The sequence below is a fragment of the Bactrocera latifrons genome, unplaced genomic scaffold, assembly GCF_001853355.1.
Source record: "Bactrocera latifrons isolate USDA-ARS-PBARC rearing strain unplaced genomic scaffold, ASM185335v1 scaffold_191, whole genome shotgun sequence".
Taxonomy (NCBI): domain Eukaryota; kingdom Metazoa; phylum Arthropoda; class Insecta; order Diptera; family Tephritidae; genus Bactrocera; species Bactrocera latifrons.
Window position 1 is genome coordinate 314,214 of NW_017535419.1, and position 12,745 is coordinate 326,958.

The following is a 12,745-nucleotide window of genomic DNA, read 5'->3' on the forward strand; positions in this document are numbered from 1 at the left end:
TTGTTTAGGATTTTTTTTTGATTCGAAAGCATTTCAAGTGGTAATTCGATGACAATTAAAGCTAAATTAATTAGCAATCAGCAGAGACGTTCAAAGCGACTCAAAATAATGCGGTTCAAGGAAGTCAACGGCAAATTGCTCTTTCCAAGCGCTTTATTTTGACTTTTGAAAGCAATTTATTTTGAAACAAGTTTATAAAATGGACTAAATKATCAGTTGGAAGAATTGACTTCAACTAAATGCCATCAGGTTCTTTGATTGTTTCTTACATCCAGATTCTAAGATTTAGAGATTCTAATTTTTCAATWAATTGTTGTAACGAGCCCATTTTTAACTAAATGTTGCCCTTGATCAACTTTTACGTTTTTAGATAAACATACTTATCAAAGTTCTTTTGCGATTAAATACCTTTGGTATTTTGGCAAAGTTATGTTTTCTGCACTTTTTTTTTTGCCAAATAGGCTCTAGATTCATTTCAAGCATCAGCTATGTATAAGTCGATTTGGACAGTTAGATCTTTTGTTTTCTCTAAAGCTTTCTTTTAATAWCCTCAATTTCTCGAAGCACTTCGTGTGGTTTTCTTCGGTTTTTTAAGATTAGGCGTAGGACGCAGAGGGTGAAATCTGGGGAACAATGGAGCTAAAGAATGTTTTTTGTTTGTCACTCCCTGTATTCGACCTTTTAGGTATTTTTTGCAAATTGTTCTCTTTGTCGGTAGCAATCTGAGGCGTTACGCGGCTTAATTAGCTAACCAAAATTTGTTGAGTCCATCCAGAACAGATTTTTGAAGATTTTGGCCTCTGTTTTGATCACAATACAGCCAAAATCTATTAATTCATGCATTATGACATAGGGTCCATAGCAATATTCATACGTTTTTTTCAAAACCGCTTATTTAAGAAAAATATGTACAATAGTATTATTCCAAGTATTCCCTATCCGAAGCTATAATATTTTCTCATATTTCTAGCGATTCGTTGATTCCATCCTAAAAGAATTGCGTCGACTTGACGGCTATGAACGAATTAAGTATATTTTTGATACCCTGCTCTGATGTGCTATGTATTTGGGTGAGGGCGTTCTGCATTGACTGGAATAAATGGTAGTCAGGAGGGGCATGGTATGAGTTATAAGGTGGGTGAGGCAAAAGTTCTCCCCCAAATGARAGGCATACGATTGGAGTCAAGGCTATTGGGCTTTGATGTTAATTTAATTGATTAGCTAGATTTTAATTCATATTTTTTACATTCAGTACATATGTACATACATATATGTATTTCCTCACTAGTCTCACTCCGTTKCAAATGGCACTCGATTTCCTTGATTTTGAATTTATCATCACTTATGAATCAGGATTTTATAAACTTTTTTCAACTGAAAGCAAAAACTTTTCAGGAAACCACTTTTTTGTGGCAAAAAGCACGCTTTCTAATATATTTCCWTTTATTTTGTTTGTGCTTTTCCGAAAAAGAAATCTCTCCATAATTTGCGGCATAACATTATTATATTAAAATTAAATTGATGAAATGTATTACTTACATTTACGGATATACATACATATCTATATGGTTCGAATTTGTACAGTTCGATTATTACGTTTCATGCATATATTCGGGCGAGAATAGAGTACTCGTTTTCTATATTCGGTTGGAYACTACTGAATTCGATTGCGTCCAAGTAATCACGGACACAAACCTACCATAAGTAACATATATATTTACATATATCTTACATCATTTTCACTATTCACCAATAGGGGGCGCATACACGACTTTCTTACAGAGAGCTTCAAATAAATCATATTTTTAAATGTACACTTTGTTAMTAATTTTAAAACTATCTGAAACCAGGCTTGGTCTTGTAYTAAATTTGAATAATTTTGGTACAATAATTTTCAGTGCTTACAGATCATTGTTACTATAGCAGAGTTGAGACACAACTGAGTTAATAGCATGTTCATTTTGTTTCACAGACACTATTTTGAGGTTTAAGGTGCATGAAAATGTATCAAGGTGAGCTAAAATAACATTTTTTAGTCAAAATTATTTAAATAGTGGTTGATTTTTATGGTGGAGAGGTTTAACTAATTTTTTCAGGTGTGCTGTCGAGTTTCGCTGAAAAACAGGCTTGAGTGTAGGATAGCAAACCCTATAATCACTCGTTTTTGGGCTTTATGTGGTTCTACTATACAGATAAGCTCATAATTTTTGCTTTAGTAGATATGTAYATCTAAGAAATTATTTAATCATATTAATTCCTTAAAAAAGTCAACCATTATCATTTTGGGAGTATTTATTAAAATTTTTTCTCATTTTGAAATTAATTATTAATTTTTTTAACCTTTTAAGTTGGCTTTATGACATAACCTACTACATACTGAGAAAAGTAAAATATAATCAATATTCAATAACGATTTAGATGCCAAAATCGATTTTATTTATTGTTTTTATTTTTTTTCTCTCGTTAAATTACTTAATTTCTTATTTTTTGACGTTTCAAGGATTTCCCAAACAAAAAAATGTTTAAAGAATACAATCGACTAACGAATTTCCAACTTATTTTGTTTAGAAATTATATATAAATATAGATGATATGATATGATGTACATGCATATACATTTTTATATACTACATGTATCACCACTAGCCCATCCATCGCTCACAACATCGATTCTAGTACTTTGCGGAAGCTTACTAAGTGATGATATCAAATTTCTAATGAATAATGATAAATAGTGAATGGAAATTGAATGTTTGGCAAATATTAGTGGAAGAGCACTTCGATTAACTATTAAAGTGAATTTACTATCCAACCAAGAAACAAGTGGCCAAATGCAATACACCCACGGCAAATACATATGTACRTGTGTAAGAAGCAACCACCGTCATGGCTCTGTAAATGAATCAGGGTTAGCAAAAAAATTAAAAGAGATACGAATTTACATTCATACACACAGCTTACTTAGACACGACCACATCCTGTAGAAAATTTTTAATTTGAGTTTTCATTAGTAAATATTTTATTCGAATAATGGTCAGAAGGTTGTGAATTAAGACCAACCATTTAGTTCAAGGCATTATGATAGGTAAATAATTAAGCAAAKTTAGTAAAAATTTGCAAACAAAAACTCAATTCCAGTAATGCTTAAAATGTGCGGATGAATTCAAACCAAAATTGAATATTTTAATATAATCTTTATTTTCACCTTCAAAAGGTTCTTTAGTCCTTCAACGAATTTTGGTTTTTTTGTCGGTAAGAGCGTAACCGTTAATGACAACCGTTATCGCGCCATGATAACCTACTATTTGACGCCTGACAAAGCTCATGATCTCGGCGGCATTTCAATGGATTTACGGAGAGAACACTTCGGTGAGCAGTTTTGGACTGGTCAATAGGCCAAGAAGGTCGTGTTATCACACTTTAAGGCTTTTTCTTGTGGAGATATGTAAAGTCTAAAGTATATGCTTTCTGAATCGAAGGACTTGGCGCAAGATATCACGCGTGTCATTTTATAGTTACATTTGAGACGTAACCGCGGCCAACATTTGAAAGAGATAATCTTCAAAATATAAATATTCCCCATTAAATTTCTCTGTATTTTTTTTTTTAAGTATGGAACTCCGAAATGGATCACCCTAAATATCGTGTATTGTGTTTTTAGTAAAATCTTATTTTTATTAAACCCGAATCCCGTCATTTTTAAATTATCATTAGTTATTTCCTACATGGTTTGCACTTGGTTTCCTTTCAGTAAATAATTTAATTGAAATAAGCGATTCATCATATCTTCATAGAAATTTAAAGGACAAGGAAAGATATTAAATAACTCTATAAACAAGTTATATCATTTTACAAAACAAAAATATGTATTTTTGCCTGGTATGTATGTATTATACTCGAAAGCTGAAATGCATTTGATGCTTTGATTTGTAATCTCAACACTTAAACAAAGATTGTGAACAAAAATACGTTGAGGTATTAAAATAATCACAAGCCAGTGGCGAAGTAATTCAATGCTTCTATAGAAGGAGAGCGTTGAAAAGTCCTTCGCATGCTGAGTCTTTATTTGGTCACGTGTCATTGCATTGTTGTGGTTTATTCGCATGAACACAATTACACCTCAGCAACCATTTCACATTACATATGTATGATGTGTGTTTGTATTATTTAGCTACATAACAACAATAATAGCACAATTGTGACTATTCGACCGGTWGCAATATCAACCCTGTCGCTGCGTCATTTATTGCTAATTACTCAAGTATTATTGAGAGTCACTCAAATGTAAATAAATATGTTTCGTTTTTAACGAGGCTTATGTTGATCGCATACATGTTAGCAGGTCATGATGCCCTACCRGGTTTAGGCATTTTTGTGCGATGCTTAAAAAAATCGACAAATCCTATTCACAAAAGTGYAAATAATTGTCGCTTGCGGCCAAAAAGCCACATTACTCACTTACTTACTTATGAGTACAACCGCATAAGGACCAGCTGAAGTACATACATKAATGTTATAGGGATATTAAAGAGCATAAGTTATGCTGGAGGTATCGTAAGGGGTGACGATATTAAAAAAATATATTGTATTTAGTATGTCCGCTCGAAAAAGGTGCCAATAACTTACAAATAAAAGTTTCCACCACTTTACAGTGTGTAATGGAGTGATAACAAATATACATTTTTTTTTTAATTTTTAATATAACTTTTTATGTACGATTTGATTTTTTAAGACCTCATAAATCATTTTATTTTATGAAATATTATTTATTTTATTAAATTTATCTCACAAGCATGTTTTTTGTATAATTTTAATTTTAATCAGATAATTTTATAGCACTGATTAGTGACAAGCATTTTAACTTTTACTAACCGATTAATTAATTTTATACAAACACCAAATTGTGACCTCAATCGCACAGAATATTCTCACATCAAAAGCKCAGAAAATCAATGATACTCAATTAAAAGCAAACTCACTCAAAGGTGGGAGTAAATAGCGGCGGCTATTTATCACTCAGTGGAGGCCATTTTTATCATTTGTTCACACCCAATCACCTRCTCCAATGAATATAAATGTATTTTTCTAGTCAAATATCGATTAAAACAAATATTATAATTTTCTTTTGCTGAATTGGACTAGATTAGTTTGAGTTTTTGTTAAGAAGAGGTGACTTTTAGTATTCTAAAAAAAAAGAAAAAAGTTTTTCATAAGCTGCACCGAAGCTATTGTACCCTTCGCAGCTGCCATTCTGATAAAATAAGGGGGTACAAAAATCCCCGATTTGAACAATATACAAGTTTTCCAAACAAGCGCTTGATTTTGATTGGTGACTTCGTATGACAGTTTTTATTATAGTGGCCCCCGATATCAGCGATTCCGACAAATGAACAGCTTCTGGGAGAAACGAATGTTGGACTTTCGACTTTCATATCCCTGCTGGAAAAAGTCTTCCGATGTGATTTCACACGATTGGTGGCCAATTGACCGGCCCAAGATAGGAAATTGTCTGCTAACCGAAGTGTTCTCCCAATAAATCCTTTGATTGACGCGATGTATGGTAAGTGGCGCCGTCTTGTTGCCGACTTGCTGCAACCAAAGATYATGAGATTCTTTTTCAAATACCGTAATTTTGCTTATTTACATACTCATTCAGCCAGAAATGAGTCTCAACRCTGAACAAAATTTGACTCGAAAATGRTAGATCTTCTTGGAACTTTTCAAGAGTCCATAGAGCGGAGCGATGTAGGTAAGAAGGTCGAGTGGCTTCAGTTGTTGCAAAAGTTGTAASATCTCGACGTAAAARKCACCATGTCGTCCAATAAGTTASKCKGTGTTGCTGCGAACGGCACCWAATCAACTCTTCACGACTAGACTACTAATAAATATGTTGCAGAAGTGTTTGCGTAGTCTACTTTATCACGAAGATTGGCACAAAGCATTTAATTGAGGTCGTAAAGTCGTCTAAAAGTTACCTCSTGCCGTTAAAACCACATTGCTTGAAAATAACTTTGTTGGTATCAGAGAGATAGTAGCGGATCTCAACCTCTCCTACGGAACGACACAATTCATTTTGGTTAAAGTTTTGGGTATGAAGCGTGAAAATGATAGACTCCTAACAAAATATCTGGATGCGCTATTACTTTCTAGTATGATTGTAACTAATATTTTWTCCAAATATGGAAGGAGAGTCATCACTTAGTTGCCGTATTTGCCAGATTTGCCTTAATGTGACTTYTTWYTGTTTTCGAAACTGAACAATTCACGTGCCATGAGTCCATTGAAGACAYTGAAAGTGATTTGCTGAAGACACTGAAGGATATCCCAGCCGAAACTTGCGACACGTGCATGACACCCTGCGTTGGCATTTTAGTTTTAGGCCAAAAAGGTCCTATTTTGAAGGCGATAATAAAAAAAAATCTATTAAAATAAATTAAAAATGTAGTTTTTTCGTGAATTCGGGTTAAATTTCTCCGATATTTACATCACTTCCACCTGTTATGTTGTAACGTATTTYGATGACTTGCCGCAAACTAATCTGCCCCAATTAGTCTAATGGCTTGTCTCATTTGACTATACAAATCACTGAGTAAATGGTAAAAATATTGACATCTTTTTTAATCCGCTTTCCCAGCACATGTACATAAATATGTATGGCTGCATGTATGCAGATATGTATGTACAAACAATTTATGGCGTAAATACTAAAGTCACCCAAATTCTTAATTCACACAATTTACGAAACCACAAACAAATGAAAGTAGTCACTCAATGGGAAYACAATAACAACGCGTCTGCTCGCACCATACTGGATGCTAACGGTAATAATTGCACTCATAAATCACTTGAGGTAGCACAATGATGCTCGCGCACAGCCAATCGCCGGCCAACACCACCACTACCGCTACGCACAGCACAAGAGCACCAACCACAGCCGAACAGAGCAAAGATGTCAGAGACGCTGTGCGGCGCATGAGCCCTGTAGCCAGCAAACGAATCAGAAATTGAGTTGGAAAAGCGCTCAAAGTGGGGCTGCTGAGATGYTTGTGATGATCGGAGTGTGTGTTTYAATGCCTATATGTATGTATGTATGTAGGCAATTGCAAGTATGTGGGTATTGAATAMAAATAGAACAATTCAATGTRTTTACCATAGAGACGCCAGCATTGCGAGTRMAGCAACAGCGGCACSGCTTAAGGGTCACTCGGCGGAAAAACACTCGAGTGGCACATAAACGGGAGGTGGCTGAGTGCTGGTGTTAGAGCTGGTGCTCTTACTGTGGSCGACCTAGTGAACGCTACCAAGTGCGATCGAAGTATTTAAAATCTAACTGTGCGTGGTGAGTTTGTTCAATGGTGTCGCATGAGCAGACGTTAACGGACGTGTCAAAGGTTATGTGGAAGCATCCAAAATTAATAGTTCGAAGAGTGTTTGTTGRTAAATATTGAAATAAAGAGTTTGCAAAGCGATACATTTTTTTAAAAATAAAACAAAAACAAAAAGCAATAAAATAAATAAATAAATTTTATTGAAAAAGTTGTGGAATGTTAACGAATATGGAGAACAGTGGTCATAGTGTTGGTGGCGGTGGTGCAGTAGTGAGCCTTAGTAAGGCGGCGCTCACAACACCTTTCTCCATAAATGATATTTTAACGCGCAACAACAATAGCTTAAATGCAGCACAACAGCAACAGYTGCGGCGGCGACTCTCCGATACGGAAATGTCGTTTAACGCGGAAGCGGCAGCCGTTGCCGACTTTCGTCAAAATCAGGCGCGTGAATTGAAAGACGGTTTGAAAACGTCCGCATCGTGTTGTCACATCGGCGCGGGTGATTTTAATAGCAGCAAACTAAGTGCTGCTTTAGAGAAGAACGCCTCGCGCAACTCCTCCAATAATACGAGTCCAATTTGCGAAATGCGCACAGCGGTGGCAAAATACTCGGCGCCCACGGCGGCGGCACGCGGAGCAAGCGGCGCACAAGGCTGTAGTAGTGAAACCAACGATTTCATGCCCTACTACATGGCCACCTTGGAGAATAACAATCACAGCGATTACCAGCTAGCGCGAAAGTTCGGTTATATTGGCGCGGGGGGTTTGGTTGGTGGACGTGATTGTCCAATTGACATGCGACGTTGCAGCAATAATGAATCAGGTAAGTTGGCGTAAAGTTTTGAAAGCCTTTTAATGGCGGCAATGCATTAGCGCAGGCAAACCACTGTGGCGCATTGTTAGATGCGGCTAATAGACTCGTGTTGGTGACCAATTTTTAAAAACTGGCACAAACTAATTTTTAGCAAGTAATATTATTTACTATAACTTTTGCTTTTTTAATATTTTTGATGTTTAGACTCTGAGTCTTCACCGCCACCGCCAATGTTGTCGCTTTATGGTGGCGCCTCTGCGCATTCTGCCAACAACAGCTGCATGAGTAGCACTTCGCCTACGCTGCACGACCCAGACGCGCTCAGCAGTTCGTTGAGCCGCAAGAAGCGTTCGCGCGCCGCTTTTAGTCACGCGCAAGTTTTTGAATTGGAACGTCGTTTCGCACAGCAGCGTTACCTTAGCGGTCCAGAACGTGCCGAAATGGCCAAGAATCTGCGTTTGACCGAAACACAAGTAAAGATTTGGTTCCAAAATCGCCGCTACAAGACGAAGCGCAAGCAAATTCAACAGCATGAAGCTGCGCTGATGAGCGCTGCCACGAAGCGTGTGCCGGTGCAGGTGTTGGTGCGCGAGGACGGCAGCGGTGCGGCGGCGGCAGCAGCAGCTGCTGCTTATGCACACATGTTGCCGACACATGGCATTGATCCGGCGCTGCTGCACATTTACCGCCATCAGGTATTTATTGCTGACTAAATATTTAAATGCAACATTTTGCAATATTTTATTAAAAAAAAAAAATTTTGCTATTTTGGTTTCCATTTTTTACAGCTGCAAATGGCTTATGGTGTTGGCGTCTCATTGCCGCAAGTATCGTTCCCCTACTTCTACCCGCAAGCGACGAAGATACCACAGCCCATACCACCGCCCAGCCAGTCGACGGCGAATGCTCAAGTTGCTGGCGGTTTTGGCGCTCACGCTGCAGGAAATCACGCAAATACAAACAACAACAATAACAACAACAGTTTTGACATCACGAAAAATGCATTGAATTTCGCTAAAATTGAGCATGGCATGCGCTACATACAATGCTCCTCGGCCTCCTCATCGCCCACGCATGGCAACACGCTCGCCAGTGGCGACAGCAGCAGCCCATCTAGATCCTGCTCGAGCCCAACGGCCMTGGATGCCGCTGGCGCCATGTTGACATCAGCCATGTCGGCGGATACGGAAAGCTGCGCTGAGACGCACTCCGCCACGACGGAGGATTGTGATGAGAATGTGGAAATAGATTAGGTGTTCCGTTAGATAACGCTTCTTAGTGAAACGTTTATGTGTGTCTATAATGTAAAAATTTGTGTGGCACAGTGTTTCAAAACCAGCAAATAATATGATAAAAATTAACGAAATTTGTGATAGTGAAAGTTTTAATTGGCTTAGTGGGCATATGTACTTGTAGAATTGTAATTAATTTTAGTTAGTTGCTTAGTTTAGTTCTAGAAATAAATATATGTGAAAAGATATAACGCACTGAAAAAATAAAATTATCTACAATAACACAAGTTGATGAATTTTTTCTTGGAAAATATGGTTAGGCATGCTTTTGAAACGTTGGCTGAATTGGAAAAAAAAATATAAACCTAATTAATACATTATTTCATCAAAATAATAAATTTAAAAAAAATTCGTACTCATAATTCACGGTTAGCATTATAACTGCCGATGAGACATCAGTTTATGAGTTTGACTTGCAAACAAGCCAGCAATCATCGGAACGGAGGAAACAACCTGCCGAATCCAAAAAACCACGCTAAAGYCGCTCAAAAATTAAGGTAATTCTCTTTTTTTTTTTCGAAATTCGTGGTTTGGTGCGTCATGAATTTACCGCTTATATGCAGCAGGAACAGACGGTCAATAAGGAGTTCTATTTGACCGTATTGAGACGTTTGCGTGAAAAAATCCGTCGAAAATGTCCGGAATYGTGGAAAAACATTTWTGGATTTTACACAATGATAATGCACCATCACATCAAGTCACTATTGTGACCAAATTTAAAGCCAAAAACGCAATGAATATCACCAATCAATCACTGTATTCACCAGATTTAGCTCTGTGTAATTTTTTCTTTTTCCCCAAACTGAAATTGTTGCTCCGTTTAACCCATTTTCATTCGATGGAAGCGATACAACAACAATGTTGAAGATGCCATCCCAAAAAATGCAACGGTGTTTGACCCTAGAGGCATCTATTGAAAAACGGCGGAAGCAAAGTTGTAGACCTAACAATAGAGCGCAAATGTATTTTTTCGCAATGAATTAAATTAACTTTCGAGGCAAGAATGCAAACAAAACAGCCAAGTAACAAAAAAACGATCATGCTTCCTAGTATGGTACGAATGCGGTGGTTGCAGCATGATATTAGTTGAAAMTGTGACGAAATGATCACGAATAACCAATGCAGTATGAGATGTTGCATTATCGGACTTCTTTGTTCAATTAATTCAGATATAGTAAAAATAGAATAATTGAGAAATCGRAGCCTCGCGAAACGACGCGTATCTCAAATATTTAGCATGGTTAGCATGGATATCACTAACAGTACTACCAACTTATAGGAAAACCTTTTGAMTTCAGGGTTTCAAATTGCATTAGAAACAAATAAGAATTTTTTTTGTTACATTTGRCAGCAAAATTGTTGACAAATTCTTAATCAGTAAATGAAGTTGCATTTATTTCTTAATCTTGACTTCATAACGTGGATTCCTACCTCATTGAGATATCTCTCATTTATAAAAGTATTTTTATTTCAAATGAATTAGAAAGTTCTCCGGAAAACAAATCCACATTGGGTTTCTGGACTTCTTTCTTCTTCTTTGGACATGCCGCTTTAGAAAATGGTTCTACGCTGTTAATATAAATTGTATATTCTTTTACACTTTTGAGCCAAGTGATCCACACAGAATAGAGAGAATATCAGTTTTCATTTATATAATATGTATTACATCGAACAATCCCTTAGTTAATACAGAAGAAATTTTAAGAGCACMTTGATGTACGGGTCACTGTTTATAATCACATTTTCGTTTATTTTCCTATTTTTCYTTATTGGCATTTCCAATTTCGGTAGCATGAACTTCATTGAGGCAGCTTCTTCAATGAGTACGTCCTCAGTCGCAATATAGGTAAAACTCTCGTTTACTGAGTTCAAATCGTATAATACCTCAAATTCTTGCCTAAAACATCAAGACCTTAATTTRGTATTGCTTGTGGCAAAGTCGTCTGGGTGGGCTGAAGCGGCATCACATCATGTATGTAATGCGCTTGCTGTTGCACTTGTGTTTGGCGAGACACGCTGACACAATGAGACACACTTCACGACGACAACATCGCTTAGAATTGTCAAAACAGTCTGACCAATTATTATTAATTAGACTGCATACAAAATTAAATAACACACAGCCATAGGCGCATGTGTGTGAAAAGAGTAGCCGAGAGCGATAAAGCTGCCTTAAAACTGTTCTAAAACACATCGGCTGACCACTTCAATGCGCCTTATAGTGTGTGTGTGTGTGTTTGTGTATGTATAGACAGCAGGAGGTCTGTCCACTGTTGTTCGGTCGTTTTTCCAATGGTTGTTAGAGGTGCTAACAGTAAACACAACGGTAATAATTTTATATGAAACGGAAGTTGTGGGTGTGCAAATGAATGCCTACATATTTGTTTGAGTGTGCGTGCTTGCGCGTGTAACATWCATACATATATGTATATTTAAGCATATGTTTTTATTTTAGAAACTATAAATTATGTATAAACACACTCTTCCATATAGTATAAGGCTAGTAATTAAAAATAAAGCAAAACAATCGCACAGAAACTTACATTCCTATTTAATTCAAGTACTTGAAGAAAATTTGTAGYTTCTGTGTTCGAGATTTTTCATTTAAAGCCATAAATACACCAGCATATACATACACATGTAATTATAAATTAAATTTCGCTTTTAATCGGCACATCCGCAATAAGATCTAATCTAATTATTCCTCAATGATCTAGCTGTTTAGTACTTGTATTTGGCTATTCGCTTATAGTTCAGAGGCAATTGYAATTTTTATACCCTGAGCAAGGTATATTRWGTTTGAAATGTTTGTAGTTGGTAGTACCTAGGAGGAGTTGTCAGAGACCTTGAAAAAATATATATAATATAAAAGATTACCGGAACGATTTGTGTCGGTTTAGTCGTGTCCGTATGTTTAACAGCCGATATAGAATTACTATAGCATAGAGCTGCCATACAAACTATACGATCGGWAGTTCTTGTATGAAATATTTTTTTATTTGAGACATATTCATGTAATTTTTCAGGGGTATTGTCAACGTCGCAATTTTTGAATTTATTGGCCAGTTGAAAAAGGCTTTTCGCATTTCTAAACAATTTTCAACTTATTTTTTTATATTTATACTAATAAATTTTGGTCGACCACTTTTTGCTATTTTTCCGCTAGAGACATTATTCTAACAGTGTAAGACTTTTATCAGTGTAAACAGAAATTTCGAGATTTTCAAACTGCCTTGGAGATATACGACTGCAAGGACATTTATCTCCAAATGCGAAAAGACTTTTTTGACTACCAATATTTTTCACGC

The 12,745-nt window shown here is 36.4% G+C and overlaps 1 protein-coding gene across 1 annotated transcript; it reads left to right on the plus strand.

Annotated features, from left to right (window-relative positions):
• Positions 1 to 7,374: 7,374 nt before the first annotated feature.
• On the plus strand, positions 7,375 to 9,593 carry LOC108967591 (homeobox protein bagpipe). Its single transcript, XM_018931113.1, has 3 exons — positions 7,375 to 8,154; positions 8,350 to 8,840; positions 8,934 to 9,593. The coding sequence occupies exons 1-3, from the start codon at positions 7,545 to 7,547 to the stop codon at positions 9,396 to 9,398; spliced, it is 1,566 nt and encodes a 521-aa protein (XP_018786658.1). The 5' UTR covers positions 7,375 to 7,544; the 3' UTR covers positions 9,399 to 9,593.
• Positions 9,594 to 12,745: the final 3,152 nt, after the last annotated feature.